Here is a 23846-nt window from a genome sequence, read left to right on the forward strand (position 1 = left end):
ATTGGCACCCCATCCACAAACATTCACTCCCTCCACCACCTACGCACAGTAGCAGCAGTGTGTACCATTTACAAGATGCACTGCAGCCACTCATCAATGCTCCTTTCAAATCTGTAACCTCTACCAGTTAGAAGTAAAAGAACAGCAGATGCATGGGAACGCCACCACCTTCAAGTTCCCCTCCTAGGCCACACACCATCCTGACTTGGAACTATATTATCGTTCCTCCACTGTCATTGAATCAAAATCCTGAATTCCCACCACGTGGACTGCAGCGGTTCAAGAAGGGAGCATACCACCACCTTCTCAAGGGCAATTAGGAATGAGCAGCAAATGTTGACCTTGCTAGTGTCGCCCACATCCCCCCAAAAAAAGAAAATACCGTATACAATTAAGAGTTCTCAAAAATTGGCACTGTTTATTACTGTGCTTTTCATTTACACCCCCTCTAGACCTATCTTTTTAAAAAATTGTCCCATTACTATGTCCTTTTGCCTTGTAGCATCATCCCTTTTGTCATTTCATCTCCTGCCTTTGATGACCTTCCCTCTTGTTCTTTCCCTGCTTTTGTATTTTCTTAAAACATGTTCCATCCAAAACTTTTTCAAATTCTGACAAAAGGTCATCGACCTTAAACGTTAACTTTGCTTCTCTCTCCATGGATGCTGCCTGACCTGAGTATTTCCAGCATCCACAATAAGTTTTTGATAAGTTTTGCAGTTGAAGTTTTAATTTGCCGCCAATAATGATGCTGCTTAGTAATGTCAGCTTTAGCAATAGCAAAAGCCAAGTCTGTGGTTAGGAATGAAGGGAGAGATTTGCATAGGCTTGAATGTCTTACAGCTTAGTGTACCATCTACGTAGGTAAATTCTATTGCTTTTAACTCTTCTCCTGCCATGCATCCCTCACAGACCCTCTTGCCGTTCCCCCCCCTCCCTCCCCCACTGCCCCCAATTACATTTCAGCTTAGTAAAATTGGTCTTTTCTAACTTAAAACTTTTACTCTTGGTCTGTTTTTGTCCTCCTCCATGACTGTGCTAAATCTGAATTGTGATCGCTAGCACCAAAATACGCTTCCACTGATGGCTCTTTCACCTGCCCAGTTTCATTCCCTAAAACTAAGTCCAGAACGGCTCCCTCTCTTGGTAGGCTTGCTACTTTCTGGCTAAAGTTCTGCTAAATGTATTTTAAGAATTCTGCACTCCAAGCCTTTTACAGTCTTGCTTCCCAGACTTTTTCCACTTTAACCTAATTTCAAAGTTTTTAAATTGCCATGATCCTGGAGTGAGAGGAGTGGGCTGGGGGGTGGGATATGATGAGAGTTGTGAGAGTGGGGGGTAGTTGAGGGGAACTGAGAGTGGGATGGTTGTTGCAATACAATTTTGAAGGCTCTGAACTTGGCCCCAACTGATCTGCAGCAACCAAAAGAGAATTCCTCTTCCCTCTCCATGATATCAAAACTTCACTCCTCACTACCTCACTCCTGCTTGCTAACTCTTGCAGTCTCTGCCTCCATCCTGCTCCCTTCCTCACCGGCCCTGCTGCCCCGACACTGTCGCATCCCTCCCACTTGCTGACTATCCTTCCCAACTCACTGCTTTCCTCTCCCAAACCCTCGTTGTGAGTGAGGGCTCAAGAGAGGGTCACGGAGACGAGTGAAGCGAGCGAAAGCAAGGCAGTGAGTGGGCTGCAGGAAAGACAAGTGGCCCGGGGGTAGCGAAGGGAATATCGCTGGACCAGACTCCAGGCAACAAAATGGAGGCTGGCTCCAGCAGATCTCGCGATGACCAGCCAGACCCTTGGCACAGAGCACACCGGGGAGTTGTAGTTCTATCAAAGTGGCCCATTGCAAGAGTTTCATTAGGGCTTGGATTTGTCTCCAAGGCGGTTATTGCTGCCTCGGAGGAGAGGGAGTTAACGAGCCCAGTGCTGACCCACAGTTTGGGAACCTTTGTTTTATGCTGATTTTTATACCAGTTGATATTAGGGTAATAGAAACCCCTGCTGTTACTATCTTACTGTTTCTGCATTTTCAGCAATATACCTATGTATTTGCTCTTCTAAATCCCTCTGTTTGCGAGTCTGTTGGTTACTCCCAACAGCATGATTGTCCCTTTTTTGTTCTTCAGTTCATCCCAGATTTGATGACCTTGCCAGAATATCATCCCTTCTTATGGCTGGGATTGATTTTTTTTTAACCAATATTATGACACCCTCTCCTTTTTTTTAATCCCCTTCTCCATCCTGTTGGAAAATCCTGTAACCAGGAATGTTGAGCTGCCATTCCTGCCCTCCTTTAAGCCATTCTTTTGTAATAACTATGATATCATAGTAACTAATGGAGGAACCAACAAATTCTTGGTGGTAATGGCAGAAGAGCTATAAGCTTGAGGGACGAATGCTGTGGAAGATCCTTTGGGAAGTGGACTTGTGTTCCCTTTAAGCACACGTGAAGAAGGCAATGGGAAACCACCTCATGTATTCGTTTCCTGAGTCACATTGCTCATTCCTCATTGCATTTGAAACTGGCAGGCTCTGATGAACAGCTGAAGAGGAAAGTGCAAGCCTGTGAGGCATAGAGAAATCAGCAGCGAACCTGCTCTAAGCCAGAACACTGCTATTATATTATACTTCCAGGTGTCTATTTACACCCTCAGCTCATCAGCCATATTCAGTAGCTCCTTGCATTGAAGTATATACATATATCGGACCCCTTATCTGGCATCCCAAAATCTGGAAGGACCCGAAGACCGTTTGAAGCTGGTGCCCTGGAAATAAAACCCTTTTATTCTTTATTTTTCATAAACTTTTCGTACATGCTATGCCTAGGACCTAAAATCTGTAACATCCCCAAATCCGGCACTGACCTGGCCCCGAGCTTCCCAGATACTGTGTCCGGTACCTGTACCGCTAATTACTGAACAACTCCTTTGTTGTCTATTTTCTAAACTTGGTTTTCTCTGCATTCCACACTCGCTTACTCATTTCCTGCCTTCTATTTCCAGCTTTGTTTTTGTCCTTTCTGAATACACTTTCGATTTCTCATCGCCCTGCTGAGCTGGTTTAAACCTCCCCGGTAGCAAGTCACCCCATGATGATAAAGGACCTGGCCCTGCTGTAGTTCTGCTTGTATGACTTGTGCAAATCCCGCCTCCCCACAATCAGCTCCAATGTCCAGAAATCTAAAGCCCTCCCTCCTTCATCATCTCTCAAGCCACTTATTTTCAATATTCTTCTAATTCTGTGCTTGCTAGCATGTGGCATTAGGAGTAATCATGAGATCAGTCGTTTAGAGGTTTTACTTTTTGATTTTTTTGCCTAGCTCCCTAGAATCTGCCTGCAGGACCTCATCCTTCTTTGTACCTATGTTACCAGTACCAATATGATTTGTGACTTCTGACTGTTCATCTTTTCAACACCAGCACAACACCCCCCCCACCCCAAAGCAAGGTTTTGGAAAGACTGAACCATATAGCGGGTGGACAAAATGAGGTTATAGAATCTTAACGGCAGAAAAGCAATAGAATAGTTGAGTCTGAAGGTGACAGAAGACATGGATGAGGGTTTCAGACGCAGATGGGCTTGATGAGGTAGGGACAGGGTTTGGGTGCAGCACAGGTGGATGCCAGTGGACTTTGTGATGGAGGAGATGTGTGGATTGAAAGCTCAACTCAGGGTCAGAAAGGATAGCAAGAAAGTAAACAGGCTTGCTCACACGTGACAAATATCAGAAAGGAGATGGAATCAGTTTTGAGTTTGTGGTAGGGCCCAAGGACTGAGACTTCAGTCTTCCCAATATTTAACTGGAGGAAATTGACACAGTAAATTCAGCAGGTGCTGTCAGATTTCATCTGTAAGTGAAGAATTTACCCCAGTTCATTATTTTTAACCGGAGTAAAGTTCGGCGCTGCAGATTTAATGTTTTTTTTCCTTACTGGATCCCATGTTGCAAGTTATGGTCTTCTTTCTGCTGTCTGCCTCAACGTCTTCAGTATCCATTTATTACTTAGATGGAGAATGGTTGCATAATTCTGAGGTGCAGAGGGATCTAGGTGTTCTAGTACACGAGTCACAAAAAGTTAGTATGCAGGTACAGCAAGTAATTAAGAAGGCTAATGGAATGCTATCCTTTATTACCAGAGGGATTAAACATCAAAGTAAGAATGTTATGCTTCAGTTATACAGGGCACTGGCGAGACCGCACCTCGAATACTATGTGCAGTTTTGGTCTCCTTATTTAAGGAAGAATGTAAATGCATTGCAGATGGTTCAAAGGAGGTTTACTAGATTGATACCTGGAATGAGTGGGGGTTGTCTTATGAGGAGATTGGACTTGTTTCCATTGGAGTTTAAAAGAGTGAGGGGTGATTTGATTGAAGTATACAAGATCCTGAACAGTCTTGACAAGGTGGATGTGGAAAGGATGTTTCCTCTTGTGGGTGAGTCCAGAAGTAGGGGTCACTGTTTTAAAATTAGGGACCACACTTTTAGGACAGAGATGAAGAGAAATTTTTTCTCTCAGGGTTATGCGACTTTGGAATTCTCTGCCTCAGAAGGTGGTGGAGGAGGAGTCATTGAATATTTTTAAGGTAGAGGTAGATAGATTCTTGTTAGGCAAGGGAATCAAAGGTTATCGGGGTTAGATGGGAATGTGGAAATTGAAACACAAGAAGATCAGCCATGATCTTATTGAATGGCAGAGCAGGTTCGAGGGGCCGAATGGTCTACTCATGTTCCTATTTCTTATGTTCTTATGTTATTATCCTCAAAAAATAGATTTTTAAATGTTTCTCCTTCTGGTTGGTTAAATTTAAAATTGCACTTTGCACACCACTTCTCAAATGCTCAACGATGCAAGCTGGGACCTTCTGGTTTGCCTGTTAAAAATACTGCACTGGGTGATTTTTTTTTACAAGGCAATTGAGAGAGTTCACTTGGGCACTGTTTCATAGATCTATTGCAGGCACCAACATCACATTTCCAGTTTAAGGTTTACCAATTTGGAAAGTAAGGTTCTGTAAAATCACGGCTTATCTTCTACCTCAACTCCACCTTCCCACACTAGTGACGTAGAAAAATAGTTACATTACTGAAATAATGGCCAAAATTCACAATCAGACCATCGTGTAATTGGTGTGTCTGCCTCTGACTTAACAGGCAGTCAGATATTATCTAAGAGACACAGACAAACTGCTTTAAGTGATAGGTGACTGAAGAGGATAGTTATACATATCCCATTTCTGTTCTATTAGAATTCATACTGAAGATCGTTTTCAAAAGATGGTGCTGGCTACCTTTTTCAACAATGCCCCAAGCCCCAAAATCCAGTTTTCTGGTAAAGCCTGACACTCGGGAAAGATGAATACTTCAGAAACATCACTGATTCAGTGTCTGTCTCGAATCTGCAAAACTAGTTAGCAGTCTTTGACACCTTGTAAAAAATCAGGATGAGTACACTATATGCCATCTGCCTTGCAGAAGGAAGAGGTTTGGAAATTTTAGGAAACTGTTTTTGTTCTCAGACAGCGATGACCAGAAAATTGCTGGAATAGGCTTTTCTCCTGAATGACATCGATGTCACTCTCAATATTCAGGCCAGTGACTTCTCGTTTCCTCACAGTAAGAGAATTTACAAGCTACATTTGTAAAATAACCCCAGATGGTACATAAGATACATTCCCATCTGTAAAATCCATTTTCCAGTAGGTTTTTACTGCTTGGTCTGGGAGACCAGTGACTGGGCTTCTTGGCAGCAATAGTTTACAGGTTTTCAGATAGGAAAACTTAGTTTAATAGGAGGGCCATGCTAGTTTGCAAGTTTTCTGGTTGGAAAAACTTGCTTTAACAGGAAGACCTCGTGAAGATTGCTGTCTCCCTCCTACCTGCAACCTGGTAACTGATCCGAGTTGTGAAGTCCCAGGTTTCAACCTTCCATGGAAAACCTGGACAGCCCTCAATCACTTGAGATGGGCCAGGGAAGATGTGGCCACTTGCTCCACAAGTGGAACATGAGGAACAGCTCAAATTATAACTGTGGCCGTCCAACTCAGACCATCGCCCATATACTGAACTTCTGCCCTGAGAGACCCATTCCTGGTGAATCGACTGTTATTACCTATTACGAGCTTGCAAAGAAACACCACCCAGACACAAACCTGGATGATCCAGAGGCCAAGGAGAAATTTTTCCAGGTGGCAGAAGCTTATGAGGTGCTGAGTAATGAAGTGAAGAGGAAATTGTATGACGCATACAGGACAACAGGGTTTGATGCAGGAGGGTGATGGAGCCAGCAATACAGGCAGTCAGGCCCTTCAGTGGATCTAGAGGAGCTCTTCAAATGCATCTTTGGGGAGTTTACTGGCTCTGGATTCAGAGATTTTAACATTAACCTCGACATCGAACTGTAACTGTTTCCTCAGCTATACAAATAAAAAAAACCTGTAAAATTGTTTCTGTTTTAGATCAAATGATGAGACTGCTGATCACTTACTTCAGTGATAATTCAAATGAAGTTTGCATTCAAGGCTTTATGCAGAAAATTGGACTTAGAAATTATTCTCTATGGAAAATAAAACATTTTCAGACAGAATGACCCTGGACTTTGTGTTTGAGATTTAGAAGAGTAGCAAGATAAGGGTGCTCCTATGTCTGGTACCCTGACATCCTTTGGTTGTAAACTACCTTGAGGCTTCCAATGAATTACTTTTGAAGTAACTGTTACGTAGGTGAATGTGGCAGTCTATTGATGAATAACCAAGTTTTAACTGATATTGGCTGGGACACATGTTCCTCATTGACGGCTTCTGTGAGACCTTTAACATACACCTGAACCAGGGAGACAGAGCCTCAGATTAATTTGTCATCCAAGAGGCGACATCTCCTGCATTGTAGCACTCCCCTTAGTACTGACTGAAGTGTCAGTCTAAATTGTGCTAAATAAAAATCTATTAACTCATAAGTGAGAGTGCTGACATGAGCCTAGAAATTTTGCTCTTGGGGCACAAATTTGACAACCCAGAACAGGGGCAAAGGAAATTATGGTGAAATCCATTTCTCTTGCCCACAAGAATGGGAGATGAAAGACCACAGGTACCACTTCCTCTGTCATTGTTTCTGTCCTGGCTACTCCTGTAAAAACTACCAGTTATGCCTTCTATACTCCAAGAGTAATTACAATTTCATGAAGTAAGGATAGTTGCTGCACAGAACTGTGTGTGGGCCTCACAACATGATATTCAAATGAAAATCGATCCCAGAGAAGCCAGGTTTAAATATTGCAGGGTCTCTGGGGCAAATGCCCTTTCAGCATTGGTATTGCCATGGGCACCTGCCTCAAATATTTAAGTAACCCTGCCCTCAGGATTTGAGGTGGGATCAGGCAAGGCCAAACTGGCAAGTTGCAAGTTCAGCTCTGCACTCCTTTACTACTGTTGGCACAGCAGAGCTACTGGAATCTCTAGGCTGTCTTGTTCAAACACAAATCACCCATATCACATTATCAATATGCTCATGAGACCTTGCTGATAAAACATAGAAGCATAGAAACATAGAAAATAGGAGTAGGAGTAGGCCATTCGGCCCTTCGAGCCTGCTCTGCCATTCACTATGATCATGGCTGATCATCCAACTTAATAGCCTGCTCCTGCTTTCTCCCCATATCTTTTCATCCCTTTCGCCCCAAGAGCTATATCTAACTCCTCCTTGAAATATCAATCTGCATAAGGTGCTTGATCAACATGTTGGTCATACCATTTAAAAGGGAGAGGATATTGAGCTGGATCCACCTTGTTACTTTGTAGTTAGCATTTCAGTTACCCTTATCCTGCTGAATAAAGAAAGTTCACACTATTAGCATGTCACATGAGTAGTAAACAGTAATTCCCAAACCAGGACAGCTTACCTTTCCTGGATAATTAGTGACTTTCTCCACAATTCACATGATATAATGTGCTTCAGTCATTCACTCAAACAGCTGGTGCTCCTGTGACTGACAACTAGAAAGCGCGAATCCCAATGCACAGCTGCTGACCATCTAGTGAACTGGTTGAAGCAGGATCGTGGTTGCTTTGATGTGTTTGACTTAAGACAGTTTGTCTTGGTGTATGAAAATGAGGCACTGGACGGAGTCTAATCCGATGATGGGAATCCATTAAATAGAGTAAAAGCAGAATACTGTGGATGCTGGAGATCTGAAATAAAAACAGAAAATGTTGGAAAAACGCAGCAAGTCTGGCAGCATCTGTGGCGAGAGAAACCGAGTCAATGATTTGAGTAAAATATGACTCTTTGGACCTCCTATTTAAGTACAGGATTGTTTTTGTACTTCGTGCCCATCTTTTACAGTGGTTACAACGTTGAAAGAATTATGATATCTTAGTGCCATCTCTTTCAAGTCCTTTGAATGCCATACAAATTTTAGTCCAATGATGGTGGCATATTTTCAGGGATAGAAAATTAATGCATTTCATATACACAGATTTTCAGAAAGCATTTGGCCCAATTCCCATTCACTTATCGCTCCTGTGCTAGCTAACCTACATTGCCTTCCGGTCAAGCAACATCTTGATTTTAAAATCTTCATCCTTGTTTTCAAATCCGTCCATGGCTGTGCCCCTCCCTATACTTGTAATCTCCTCCAGCCCCATAACCCTCCCAAGATATCTGTGCTCATCTAATTCTAGCCTTTTGAGCATCGATCGCTTCACCATTGGTGGCTTTGCCTTCAGTTGCTTCAGCCCTGAACTCTGGAATTCCCTTTCTACACCCCTCTATCCTGTTTTCCTCCTTTTAGGGCCTTCCTTAAAACCTACCTCCTTGTACAAGCCTTTGGTCATCTGACCTAATATCTCCTTATGTGGCTCAGTGTCATAGGAACACAGGATATAGGAGCAGGAGTAGGCCATTCGGCCCTTCAAGCCCGCTCCACCATTCAATAAGATCATGGCTGATCTGGTTGTGTCTCAACTCCACTTTGTTGTATGCCCCCATACCCCTTGACTCTCTTGTCTATCAAAAATCTGTCTAACTCTGCCTTGAATAAATTCAATGACCCAGCCTCCAGTGCTTTCTGGGGAAGGGAATTCAACATGCTAACGGCCCTTTGAGAGAAAAAAATTCTCCTAATATCCGTCTTAAATGGTAGACCTCTTGTTCTTAAACTGTGCCCCCCGGTTCTTGTCTCTCCCACAAGTAGAAACATCCTCCTGGTATCTACCCTATAAAATCCCCTCAGGATCTTATGGTTTCAATGAGATCACCTCTCATTCTTCTAAATTCCAATGGGTGTAGGTGCAACTTGTGCGACCTTTCTTCAAAAGATAAGCTCCTCATCCCAGGAATGAGTCAAATGAACCTTCTCTGAACTGCTTCTAACATCATAATTTTTTTTTCAAATAAGGAGACTAAAACTACATAGAATTCCAGATGTGGTCTCACCAAGGCCCTGTACAGTTTCAGTAAAACTTCCCTACTTTTATATTCCATTCCCTTTGCAATAAATGCCAACATTCCATTTGCCTTCCTAATCACTTGCTGTACCTGCATTCTAACTTTTGGCTGTTCATGTACCAGGATACCCAGATCCCTCTGTACCACCAAGTTCTGCAATCTCTCTCCGTTTAAATAATATGCTGCTTTTCATTCTTCCCGCCAAAGTGGACAAATTCACATTTTCACACATTATAGCCCAACTCCCAAATTTTTTTCCACTCATTTAACCTGTCTATATTCCTTTGCAGTCTCTCTACCTCCTCTTGTCAACTTACTTTCCCACCTATCTTGGTGTCATTGGCAAATTTAGCTATCATGCACTCAGTCCCTTCATCCAAATCATTGATGTAGATTGTAAATAGTTGAGGCCCCAGCCCTGTGGCACTCCACTTGTCACAGCTTGCCAACCTGAAAAAGACCCATTTATCCCTACTCCCTGTTTCCTGTTAGCCAACCAATCCTTTACCCACACTATTGGCAGAATTTTACATCCGGCGTGCAGGCGCACACCCGAGCGTAAAATGAAGTGCGAAGACATCGGGTGTACGTCCCGATGTCATCGCGCAATATTTCATTCGGTGGGCGCGCGCCAGAGATGGCTGCGCGCCCGCCAATAATTAAAAGGCCTATTAAGGCCATGAACAAGCTAATCAAATTCAAAGTTATGCTGCCCGTCCAACTTATGGTGGTAAGGTTAAGTCACATTGGGGACATGTTTCATTAAGCTCCGTGCCTCGGAGATTGAAGCGCTCTTTTGTGCGCATGTGCGAACTGCACACTAGGCCTCGCTGTCCCTTCTCTCTCCCCCCGCCACCGCCTGCACAGGCAGCACTCAGCGCTGCCACTCGCGGTCCATGAAAGGCGGACCTTAATTGGCCCACCCACCTGAAATTGTGGACCAGAGCCGATCACAGTTGGCAGTTGGCTGCCCGACCACCCCCATCGAGCACCCCAGCCAAGGGCAAAATCCTGTCCTATGTAATCTTACTTTGTGGCACCTTATCAATGTCTTCTGAAAGTCAAAGTACATCACATCTACAGGTCCCCCTTTATCCACTTTGCTTGTTACTTCTTCAAAAACTCTAATAAAATTAATTAAACATGATTTCCCTTTCACAAACTCATGTTGACTCTGCCTGGTCAAATTATGATTTTCTAAACGTCCAACTATGACCTCCTTAATAATGAATTCTAGCAATTTCATTTTGACAGATGTTAGGCTAACTGACCTATGGTTTCCTGCTTTCTGCCTCCTCCCTTTCTAGAATAAAGGTGGTACATTAGCTATTTTCCAATCCACTGAGACCCTTCTAGAATCTAAGGAATTTTGGAAGATTATAACCAATGCATCTATTATCTCTGCAACCACTTCTTTTATGATCCTAGGATGCAGGCCATCTGGCTTTTTTATTCATTCATGTGGGTGTTGTTGGCTAGGCCAGCATTTATTGCCCATCCCTAATTGCCTTTGCGAAGGTAGTGGTGAGCTGCCTTCTTGAACTCCTGCAGTCCATGTGGTACAGGTGCACCCACCGTGCTGTTAGGAAGGGAGTTCCAGGATTTTAACCCAGCAACAGTGAAGGAACGGCGATATACTCTCGAGTCAGGATGGTGTGTGGCTTGGATGGAAACTTCCATGGGTGTTCCTGTGCATCTGCTGTCCTTTTCCTTCTAGATCAGTGGTGGGCAATCTGTGGCCCCCAGGCTCCATGTGGCCCATCATAGTTCTGAGTGCAGCTCGTGAGACATTTTGCTGATTGTTGCCCTCGTGCAGTGTTGCCAGATTCAGCAGGTTTCTGTCTGCGTAGTTTTTTTCCGAATGGTATTACTAAAGTGATATGCAAGCAAAGCAAGGCCACGTGAAGTGAGGTACGTGCTGATTTGTTTCTTTATTTAATCACAGGATGTGGGCTTCACTGGCTGGTCCAGCATTTATTGCCCATCCCTAGTTGCCCTTGAGAAGGTGGTGGTGAGCAGCCTTCTTGAACCGCTGCAGTCTATGTGGTGTAGGTACACCCACAGTGCTGTTAGGGAGGGAGTTCCAGGATTTTGACCCAGCAGCAGTGAAGGAACAGCGATATATATCCAAGTCAGAATGGTGAATGACTTGGAGGGGAACTTCCAGATGGTGGAATTCCCATCTATCTGCTGCCCTTGTCCTTCTAGATGGTAGTGGTCGTAGGTTTGGAAGATGCTGTCGAAGGAGTCTTGGTGAATTCCTGCAATGCATCTTGCAGATGGTACACACTGCTGCTACTATGCGTCGGTGGTGGAGGGAGTGAATGTTTGAGGATGTCGTGCCAATCAAGCAGGCTGCTTTGTCTTGGACGCTGTCAAGCTTCTTGAGTGTTGTGGGAGCTGTACTCATCCAGGCAAGTGGGGAGTATTCCATCACTCTCCTGACTTGTCCCTTGTAGATGGTGGACAGGCTTTGGAGAGTCAAGAGGTGAGTTACTCGTCGCATGATTCCTAGCCTCTGACCTGCTCTTGTAGCCACAGTATTTATATGGCTAGTCCAGTTCAGTTTCTGGTCAGTGGTAACCTCCAAGGTATTGAAAGTGGTGGATTCAGTGATGGTAATGCCATTGAACATCAAGGGGTGATAGTTAGATTCTCTCTTGTTGGAGATGGTCATTGCCTGGCACTTGTGTGGCACGAATGTTACTTGCCACTTGTCAGCCCAAGCCTGGATGTTGTCCAGGTCTTGCTGCATTTGAACATGGGCTGCTTCAGCATTTGAGGAATCGCGAATGGTGCTGAACATTGTGCAATCATCAGCGAACATCCCCACTTCTGACCTTATGATGGAAGGAAGGTCATTGATGAAGCAACTGAAGATGGTTGGACCGAGGACACTACCCTGAGGAACACAGCCTTGACTGTGAGAGCCATGCGCTCCCTCTGCGTCCAATCAAAGCGCTGCTATGGTTCAATAGGCACGCCCCGCAAATTCTGGGTACGCAAGTGTAGTTAGCAAAATTGCCCTACCCCGGGAGGCTGTTTTTATTATGGCACTGGCGGACATGGGAGGTTGTACTTTGTTACTTTTGCCGGTAATTTAATGTAACCCTAATTACATAATGGATTGCTTTGTGTTGAAGTGGCATGATAAAGGAGGAGAATCAGGTGCAGCATCAAAGTACAGAGGAAGAAGTAGTAGCCAAAAAGAGGAAAATTGGTTGTGAGGGCAGAATGGCAAAGAGAATTGGGAGCTGGATTTTTTTTTATTCATTCATAGGATATGGGCTTCGTTAGCTGGGCCAGAATTTATTGCCCATCCCTAGACGCCCTTGAGAAGGTGGTGGTGAGCTGCCTTCTTGAACCACTGCAGCCCATGTGGTGTAGGTACACCCCCAGTGCTATTAGGGAAGAAGTTCCAGGATTTTGACCCAGCCATTTTGCTTAATTTGCAACAAGGTAACATTCGGCGTGTATTAAATGTATTTAATCTTATTCATGGGTTCATGGATAGTACACATGCCTGATTTCAATCTTGTGACCCACTGGGATGAATGAGGGCCACTGCTGCGGCCCACTCACTAGCCTAGGTTGTTCATCACTATTCTAGGTGGTAGTCGTTGTGGATTTGGAAAGTGCTGTCAAAGAAGCCTTGGTAAGTTTCTGCAGTGCATCTTGTAGATGGTACACACTGCTGCTACTGTGCCTCAGTGGTGGAGGGAGTGAATGTTTGTGGATGTGGGGCCAATCAAGTGGGCTGCTTTGTCCTGGATGATGTCAAGCTTCTTGTGTTGTTGGAGCTGAACTCATTCAGGTAAGTGGAGAGTATTCCATCACACTCTTGACTTGTGCCTTGTAGATAGTGGACAGGCTTTGGGGAGTCAAGGGTGAATTAATCGCCACAGGATTCCTAGCCTCTGACCTGCTCTTGTAGCCACAGTATTTATATGGCTAGTCCAGTTCAGTTTCAGGTCAATGGTAACCCCCAGGGTAGTGGGGTATTCAGTGACGGTAATGCCATTGAACATCATGGGGTGATGGTTAAATTCTCTCTTGTTGGAGATGGTCATTACCTGGCACTTGTGTGGCGTGAATTTTACTTGCCACTTGTCAGCCCAAGCCTGGATATTGTCCAGCCCTTGCTGCATTTGGACATGGACTGCTTCCATATCTGAGGAGTCATGAATGGTGCCGAACATTGTGCAATCATCAGCGAACATCCCCATTTCTGACCTTATGATGGAAGGAAGGTCATTGATGAAGTAGCTGAAGTTAGTTCAGGCTAGGACACTACCCTGAGGAACTCTTGCAGTGATGTCCTGGAACTGAAATGATTGACCTCCCACAACCACATTCACCTTCCTTTGTGTTATATATGACTTCAGCAAGCAAGGAGTTTTCCCCCGATTCGTATTGACTCCAGTTTTACTAGGACTCCTTGATGGCATACTTGGTCAAATGCTGCCTTGATGTCAAGGGCAGTCACTCTCACCTCACCTCTGGAGTTCAGCTCTTTTGTCCATGTTTGAATTAAGGCTGTAATGCAGTCAGGAGTTGAGTGATTCTGACAGAACCTGAACTGAGTGTCAGTGAGCAGGTTATTGCTAAGCAAGTGCCACTTGTTAGCACTGTCGATGCCCCCTTCCTTCGCTTTACTGATGATGGAGAGTACACTGATGGGGTGGTAATTGGCCGGGTTGGATTTGTCCTTTTTATGTACAGGACATATCTCTGCAATTTTCCATATTGCCAGGTAGATGTCAGTGTTGTAGCTCTACTGGAACAACTTGGCCAGGGGTGTGGCTAGTTCTGGAGCACAAGCTTTCAGGATATTGGTGGAAAATTGTCGGGGCCCATATCCTTTGCAGCACCCTGTGTTTCGGCTGTTTCTTGTTATCATGTGGAATGAATCAAATTGGCTGAAGACTGGCGTCTGTCATGCTGGAGTCCTTTGGAAGAGGCAAAGATGGATCATCCACACTCAGCACTTCTGGCTGACAGTTGTTGCAAGTGCTTCAGCCTTATCTTTTGCACTGATGTGTTGGGCTTCCCTATCACTGAGGATGGAGATATTTGTGGAGCCTCCTCCTCCAGTGAGTTGTTTAATTGTCCACCACCATTCATGACTGGATGTGGCAGGACTGCAGAGCTTAGATCTGATGTATTGATTGTGGGATTGCTTAGCTCTGTCTATTGCATGCTGCTTGTGCTGTTTGGCATGTGAGTAGTCCTGAATTGTAGTCTTTAGGCCTAGTAGGTTTCCTAGCAACTTTTCCCCAATGATGGTGTTTTTAGTTCCTCCCTCCCATTCATCTCTTGATTTTCAAGTACCTTTGGAAGTTTTCCAAGTCTTCTACAGTGAAGACAGGCACAAAATGCCTGTTCGATGCCCCTGCCAATTTCTTGTTTTCCATTCTCTGTTCCCCAAACATTCTTTAGAGCATCAGCCCTAATTTTAGTTACTATTTTCTTATTTAAGTAGTTGTAGAAACTCTTACTATCTGGTTTTATATTCCTAGTTAGCTATCTTTCATACTGTTCTTTCTCCCTCCTTATTAGTTTTTTAGTCATTCTTTGCTGGTTCTTAAAATTTGACCAATTTTTTGACCTACCATTAATCTTTGGAGATTTGTACAGTGTTTCTTTTAGTTTGATACTCTTCTTAACTTCCTTATTCAGCCATGGATGACGCGTCCTTCTCAAAGAGTCTTTCTTTCTCACTGGGATAAATCTTCGCCAAGAGTTTTTAAATATCTCCTTAAAAGTATTCCACTGCATCTCTACTGTCCTGCCTTTCAACCTAGTTTCCCAATTCACTTTTGCTAGATCTGCTTTCCATACCCTTATAATTACCTTTATTCAGGTAATCAGATTGACAAAGGTAGTCTGGAACATGAGTTCATAGAGTGAACTCTAGTTCACCAGTTTTAAACTCACACTTCTCTTCAAACTGAACACGAAATTCTATCATGTTATGATTGCTGTTGCCTAGAGGCTCCTTTACTATGAAGTTATTGATTAATCCTGTGTTATTACTCATTCAGGTCCAGAATAGCCTGCTGCCTGGTTAGCTCTAGAATGTACTGCACTAAGAAATTGCCCTGAATACACTCTATGAACTCATGTTCCAGACTACCTTTGTCAATCTGATTCACCTAATCTACGTATAGATCAAAGTCACCCATGATTATTGCTGTACCTTTTTTACATGCTCTGTTTATTTCTTCCTGTATACCCTGTCCTACCTTGTAACTACTGTTAGGGGGCATATAGAATACTCTGACAAGTGACCTCTAACCATTGTTGTTTATTTTCTCTACCCAAGCTGATTCTGCATCTTGGTCTTTCGAGCCAAAGTCATCTCTCACTACTGTACTAATTACATCCTTAATTAACAAAGCTACCCCACCACCTTTTCCAAGCTTCCCATTTTTGTTTCAAAATGTCAAAAACCCTTCAGTATTTAGGTCCCAGCCTTAGTCACTTTGCAACCATGTCTCTGAAATGGCTATCAGGTCATAAACATTTATTTCTATCTATGCTGACAATTCATCCATTTTATTATGAATGCTGTGAGTATTCAGATACAGACCCTTTAACTTTGTCTTTTTACCATATTTGTCCTCTCCAGCCTTATCTGCTGGTGCACTCTTAAGTTTGTACTCACTGTCCCTTCCTGCAGCACTCTGGTTAGCATTTCCCAAATTGCTACCCTGCTCTGTTACCTCATTGTTTTGCTTTGATTTGCATTTCTCTTGCATGATTCTTTTCCCTCACTATTTAGTTTAAAGCCCTCGCTACCACCCTAGTTATGCGACTCGCCAGAAAACTGGTCCCAGCACCGTTCAGATAAAGATGGTCTCAAATTTCCCTAGTACTGGTGCCAGTGCCCCATGAATCGAAACCCATTTTTCCTACAGCAGCCTTTCAACCAGGCATTCATCTCTCTAATCTTATTTACCCCACCCCAATTTGCTCGTGGATCAGGTAATAATTTAGAGGTTATTGCCTTTGAGGTTATGCATTTTAATTTGGCCCCTAGCTGCTCATAATACCTAAGCATAACCTCTTTCCTAGCTCTATCTATGTCACTGATACCATTGTGGACCACGACAACTGGATCCTCCCCCTCCCACTACATGTTCCTCTCCAGCTCCAAGCATTTGTCCCAACCTGGCTTCGGGTAAGCAACACAGCCCTCTGGACTCGCTCTCTCGGCTGCAGAGAACTGTGTCTATCCCTCTGCCTATACTGTTTCCAACTACCATTACATTCCTATTAACCCCGCCAATTTGAATGGCTTCCTGTACCATGGTGCCATGGTCAGTTTGCTCTGCAGCTCTCACTTTCATCCTTACAGGCTGCAAGACGTCCGAATTTATTGGACAATTGCAAAGGCCGAGGCTCCTCCACTTCTACCTTCTGGATCCCTGTAGCTGCCTCACTCACAGTGACACCCTCTTATCCCTGACCACTGACTAAATCAGAAGACCCTATCCTAAGGGGCGTGACTGCCTCCTGGAACAAAGTGCCCAGGTAACTTTCACCCTTCCTGATGCACTGCAGTGTCTGCAGCTCGGCCTCCAGCTCAGTGGTTCTGAGCTGAATATCCTCAAGCTGTAGACGTGATTGCTCTGGATCGCACTGGGCCCTGCCATCTTTATTAGTGTTAAAAATGTATTAATATTTTTTCAATTAATTTATAATTAGTAAATCCTATCACTTCCAATAAACTTTATTCCCATTAAAGTTTACTAATGCTAATGAACCCTTACAATTATTTTAAAAATTTCATGTGTTTTGAAGATAAATGAGCAAAATACTGACCAACCAATCAGTTGCCTGTTTCTCTGTGATGTCAGTCTTTGACATTTTGTTTTATAATGTTCCTGTGAAGCATCTTGGGATATTTTATTACTTTATATGTATATATATATAAAACTATATATATATATATAAATATAATATTTATATAAATATAAATATTTATATATAAAACTTTATATAATTAGAAGCTGTTGACTGATAAATTAGTTCCTATAGAACTTGATTGCCTCCTAAACACACCTTTTATTTCTCATCACCTGCTTTCTGTTGTTACACCAGATTTCAATTCAGGCAGCTGTCTCCTTACTAATTCCATGAATCATTGTTGTCTTGCATTGTATTCTGATTTCTGGATGCACCTAACATGGAAATGTAGGAAACTTTTGTGTACAAATGTGATAAACCTTGGTCAACAATTGCAGAATCCTATCCTGGAGCAACCAAATTGCAGCAGTAACCAGCCTAACCGCTGACTTTTCACCCCTCATAAACAAAATATACTTTTAAATAACCACATTGTGTACAATTAGAACCGTTTGTGTGATTGTGTGGTTAATTTATGCTATAATTAGGGCATGTTGACCAAATTCCCATGTACATCATATTGTGCATTTCATTGAGCTGTAGCAGTCCTTGAGGGCCCAAGCTTAAACATGTGGTTAGTTATTTACAAACATAAGAGTACTCAATGAAGTTTAATACATGTTTTATTTGACAATCCAAGTCTGGCTTATGATCTAGCAAAGTATTTTAATTTTTAGCGTTTAGGTTTAAATTCTATTCAAAAATCATTTGATAACTTATTTAGTAATATGTCTCTAGCTTCTCTTCTTTTGCCCCATTCATGCCCAGTCACCAGTGCAGGAAACTGAACTGTGCCTTTTCAGTATAATTCTGTCATTCAGCTGTTAGTGGGTGTACAGAAGTGCTGTGGGAAGGGCAAGCAATCTCCTTTATCCCCCTCCCTGGAGGAGGTATGTGCAGATTTTAACTCTGGACCTTCCATGATTACACAACCAATGTTTCGTGACCATGGCGCAGTAAAATAGAGAGAATCTGCTTTTTATTTCACCTTTCCAGAAGCTCAAGAGTCCTAAAGTGCTTTTGGAGCCACCAAATTAATTCTGAAGTGCAGTCGCTTGTTATTGTAAGAAATATGCTACCAGAATATATGTCAGAATCTTTAATATTTATGGCCTTACATTATTTTTCAGTGTTGTGGCTTTTCTAAGATGGTGCATGGTTTTCCCCAAAATGTTTTGAGGTTTTTAGCTGTCAATGGAACATTTTGGTGAGCTGATTTAATTGGAAATAAAATGTGTAGCAAGCAACATGGGTGAAATGTGAAACTGCAGGTATTTTCTGTAGCAAAGTGTACTGATTCAATCTCAAAGTTATCTGCTTTCCATGCAGTTTCTTTTCATCAAATGTTTTGACATGCATCCAACAAAATTGCCTTTTGCATTTCCCTGTACAAATAAACAGCAAAGTTGTAGACTAGTTGTAGAACTCATAAAAAAATTACTTTTATGTAACTTTTTTTCAAGAAAGAAAAGTGCAAGGAGGTGTTTATACTGGTTTGTATTGGATAAGCAATGCTTCATTACTTGCTTATTTGGTTACTTTTCTAATCATTTTCATTTTGCACTTTATGTGCACTTGGGACATGCTTATATTTTTATGTGCATGAGTACAAGGTGATGTATAGGGTAGTGGGAAGAGAATCTGAGGTACGTTTGCTGGAGATCTAATTCAGCAAAGTTTCTAAAGTTCATGTTGCTACTAAAACACACTAATTAAAATCAGGTGAGTGAGATATTATATCCTTTCTAAAACTGGAGAACTTGCTTAATGTACGCACGACCTGTATTCAGTTAATGTAAATTATGTGTGCCATTATTGCTTTTAAGGCCGGTGACATTGAAGCCCTACAGCTTAGTTCACAAGTGGGCCTGTCTGGATTCGATCCACACTAGACAGACTTGCTCTGTTGGTTATTGTGACAGTAAATCTAGGAGTTTCACAGTTGCAGCGTTCTGTCAGATTTGATGGTTAGTGAAAACTATATTGTTGATCTTGCAATTTGATTTAGTGGAGCCCTTTGAGCAGATAAATTATCTGGTGGTTATGAAGAGGCTGATAGATGGCAGGCAGAGTTTCAAATAACTGATGGACTGAGTATGTACATGGTAGTTGTGCAAGTCAGAGGAACTCCTGAGAGTGAAATAATTACTTTTTTATGTTGAAATTTTAATTTTGTTTGGTGCCATTTATAGCAGTGAATAGTATGACAGTGAAAGGGTAATACAGTTACGACCTGAAGATGTATTTGGGGCAGTAGATTGCTGGGAGGTGGATGGTTTCTTACTGGTCATAAAATTTTGAAGCATGGTATATTACAGCAGAGAAGAAGGCCATTCAGCACATCATGTCTGCACCAATACTCTGGAAAAAGATTCATTCCCTGCCCTTTTCCCTATTTCCTTTAGAGGTTTTCTTCCAAATATTTATTCACTTCCCTATTAAAAGCTACCATGGTATCTGCTTCCATCATTGTCTTAGCATTCCATGTATTAATAACCATCCATTATTCGTTCCTCCCTTTGGTAATCTAAAATTTATGTCCCTTCATTTTATTTTCTGTACTCAAACAAGAGCATTCAGCTGTATTACACCCTCTCCCCTTGCATGTGGGAATTTGTACATCATTAATTTCCTCCTATTTGCAAGTCCTACGTTGATTTAAGCAGAAATCAAAAAAAGATATAAACACATTTGAGATAAAAAGAAGGGAGATAACATGTTAATCAAACTTCCAGAGGATAAAACCCTTGGTCCAGAAAGATTGCATCTGTGCATATTAAAAGAAGTTGGGGAAGAGACCACTGCTGTTCCCCATTTGTATGAACAATTTGGAGGCTGGAATAGAAGTACAATTTCAAAATTTGCAGCCTACGCCAAATTTGGGGCTACAGTTAATAGGAAAAATATGCAAAATGGGCTTGTAATTGGTAAATACACTTCAGCATAAATGAGGTGATGCATTTTGGTCGCAAGAACAAGGAGCTCATATACTCCTTGGAAAATAAGTGTCTAAATAGGCTAGAGGAAAAGAGGGAGCCGGGAGTACCGATACGCAAATGACTATAAGTAATGATGAATAGAGTCATAAGAAAGCAAACCAAGCACAGTGGTGTATTCCTAGAAGATGAAATTTTTAAGACCATTAAAGAATTTGACAGGGTAAACATAGAGTAGATGTTTCTACTTGCAGAGAGAGCAGAATTGTAACATAAATAAATATAATATGGCCCCTAGTCAATCCAAGAGGGAATTCAAGAGAAACTTCTTTACTAAGAGAGTGGTTAGAATGTGGAATGTGTTACTACAAGGAGTAGATGAGGTGACTTAGCAAGATATATTTAAGGAAAAGCAGGTAAACACATGAGGGAGAAAGGAACAGGAGATATGTTGATGGAGGTTAAGTAAAGAGGGATAGAAGAAAGCTCATCAGAATGCAAGCACTGGCATGGACCTCTTAGACCTAATGACCTGTTTCAGTGCTGGAAATACTACTGTGGACTCCATTGCCTTATCTGCTTGTTTTTCTTTCTAATTTAACTCAACTAGCTCTCTTTTTTTATCTTGCTGAATTGCCCCAGTAGCTGACTGCAGAATATTTTATGAAGACCTTCAGTCATTGCATTGCACTTTTTTGATAGCTAGCTCTTTGCATCAATGCTATATGAGAAATGATTACAGCCCTCCCTGCCTAGAGAAAACTAAGCAGGTGGACCTAGGAGACTTAGCTGCAGGTGACCCCCTTCCTGCAGTTTTCCATTTTAACCAGTTGTTCTTAGTAGGCATGAGGGATACCTGTCAGAAACCAGAAGGGTCTTTCTTTAATTATTCCTATTTTCAGAATATTTTATATGAGAATAGTACCTTGTTGTACTAAATAGCAATAAAAGGTGTCGCTAACTAATGTTAAATCATTTTAATAACATTTTTATCAAATTATGTATTTAACTCTATAGTTAGTATTAAAAATATCACTTACGGTGGGGTATTTTTGCAGTGAAAGTGTGCTACACATTCAGTACAGCTGTTACTAAGAATAATGCAAATTGCTGGTGTTTTGATACTACTAAATTTAGGATTGCTAAATTAATGCTGAAAGTACTTCATGGCCTGGACATGCTACCTTTGTTGAGCCTTGGTGACAAGTTGCAGAGCAATGTTAACATTTTTGTGACAGGTGGAAAACTATTAACAATACAAATTGTGCTGTAAACTGAAGTGTTAGACCACATAGTGAGTAACTCCACAGATGTGCAGTATTTTAAATGCTGATGTTAAATTTGACATCTTGGCTATTCAAACTTCAACATATTTGGCATGTTGTTTTAGAGGGACATCTGTTGACAAACCTTAAAAAGAAAAGTACTTGTTAAAAACTTTTGTAAATGAAATTTCTTTGTCGACGTTGATAACTGTAATACTTAAGGTTTTGAGCAGGTTAACCACAGACCTTTTTAGCTGTGGGAAATTTAAAAAAAACCCCAGCATGTTGATGCATGTTATGCAATATCAGCATATGTCTTTCTTCCAAAATTACATTTCCTGTATTGCTTCATCAAATTATCTATGCTTTACTACCTGAGAAGTATTTACTTCACCCAAATTCTTAAGTAAAACTAATAATTCTTGTGTATAAATGGTGCGAGTAGTACTTGAACATACTTTGTTAAACATCTAAGTGTGCGGTGGCTATATTTTGCAGCTCAGATGCATGGGTGAGTTAAGGCTTGCAGAATTGATTATAAAGCAAATGTTGCTAAGCTCGTATTTTCATACCTTAAATCAAATGTTGTGCATCCATCCACAGCAGTATGAAGACTAGCCAGGTTAGTCATTTGCAGAATATTTCCCATAGGTCAGTGCCCTCCTTCTGTACACTGAAAAGTTTAGCTGAACACTGATCACTGGCAGAGATTAGGTGTAAGTAAGTCTTGTAAAGCATTGGGACCATTCTGAAACACAGCAACAATGCACATTTAGTACTGTGGAATTATCATTTACTGCTATATCCTGTAGAATTGATTGCTTGTAATAAAGTACAATTGGGAGCAACTATACTTACAAAGAATTTACTGATGCATCTCATGATTGGCATGTATTTTAAAATCAGGCACAGCTTTACAGAGGTGACTGCCTCATTGTTTAGCCTGTTGAGCTGTCAGTCACCAATTCTGAAAGTTGAATCATAAAGCAGTTTTCTTAATTAATTTTCTTATTTCCTTTTGCCAGTTTTCTCTAAGAGGAACTGTGAAGGCAAAATTTAATCTTTCCAATCTTAGTAGTATGATATGTTGTTATATTGAAATTTATTGCATATTTAATTTATTGCATATTTAATGTATTGCAAGTGCACTTGTATTAGTGGAGTACTGTGATCCTCTTGCATTGTGCAAGGACAATTGACCGTTCTGCCAAAGCATTGCCCTTCAATTACATTGACTAAATGCTGCTTTATATATGAAGCATCTAAGGCATTGTTAGGCTCAACTTGTAAGGTAAAGCATTTAGACTGTACATTGTCTACACCTTTACTTATTTTCACTGTCTTCTCTTTCAGCTCAACAACTGGGCCGAGTGCTAGCATCTTGCATTTTCAACCTCTGCTGCTGGATTTTGGTTTACAGTAAGTGCTTTTATTAATAGTCACGATGCCTCCAATGCTATATGTCGGGAGAAGGCAAGTTGATGCTGTTTACCATGCCTTTGGGTGAAGTGAAATACAGCTTGAATAAGAAACAAAATATAAAAGCAGTGAATTTAGATGAATTCTGCAGGGGGTGTGCTATAAATGATGAATGTTGCAATCGTGGTTTATTTTTATCCATATATTGCTTGGCTTAATTCCAAATTTAAAATAAAAAAAATGTTAGGTTTTGTTATGGCACCCCTTTAAGAAGTGATTCTGAAAAAAGAATGAGCTTGAATTTATATCATGCTGAAGGGCCAAATGACCTACTCTCCTCCTATTTTTTATTTTCTATGTTTCACCACTTCAAGTTGTCCCAAAGCGCTTTATAACCAACGAAGTACTTTGAAGTGTAGTCACTGTTGTAATGTAGGAAATGCGGCAGCCAATTTGGGCACAGCAAGCTCTTCGAAACAGCAATATCATAATGATCAGTGGTGACATTGAGGGATAAATATTTGGCAGGATAACAGGGATTTCTCCCCTCCTCTTGTTCGAAATAGTGGCCTGAGATCTTTTTATATCCACCTGAGGGACCAAAAGGGGCCTTGGTTTAACATCTCATCCAAAAGATGCTCCTCTGACACTGCAAACTCCATCAGTACTGCGCTGGAGTGTCAATCTAGATTTATGTGCTCAGGGCTCTAGAGTGGGACTTGAACTGACAACCTTCTGATTCAAAGGCAAGAGTGCCACCAAATGAACCATTGCCTGTAAAAAGTGAGCCTGCAACAATCAGGGAAAAATCTTGGGGGGTCTTTCCTTGGCATTTATATTGCTGCAGGAAGTGTTACTGGCACTAGA

General features: G+C 41.7%; 1 protein-coding gene across 2 annotated transcripts in view; it reads left to right on the top strand.

Annotated features, from left to right (window-relative positions):
• tmem131l (transmembrane 131 like) overlaps positions 1-23846 on the top strand; it is a 172767-nt gene that overhangs the window by 45967 nt on the left and 102954 nt on the right. For both annotated transcript variants that reach the window (XM_078541629.1, XM_078541637.1), the window contains exon 4: positions 22914-22979. In XM_078541629.1, coding sequence (XP_078397755.1) covers positions 22914-22979 — 66 coding nt within the window. The remainder of the gene's footprint in view (positions 1-22913; positions 22980-23846) is intronic.

Source organism: Cetorhinus maximus, chromosome 1 (genome assembly GCF_964194155.1).
Source record: "Cetorhinus maximus chromosome 1, sCetMax3.hap1.1, whole genome shotgun sequence".
NCBI lineage: Eukaryota > Metazoa > Chordata > Chondrichthyes > Lamniformes > Cetorhinidae > Cetorhinus > Cetorhinus maximus.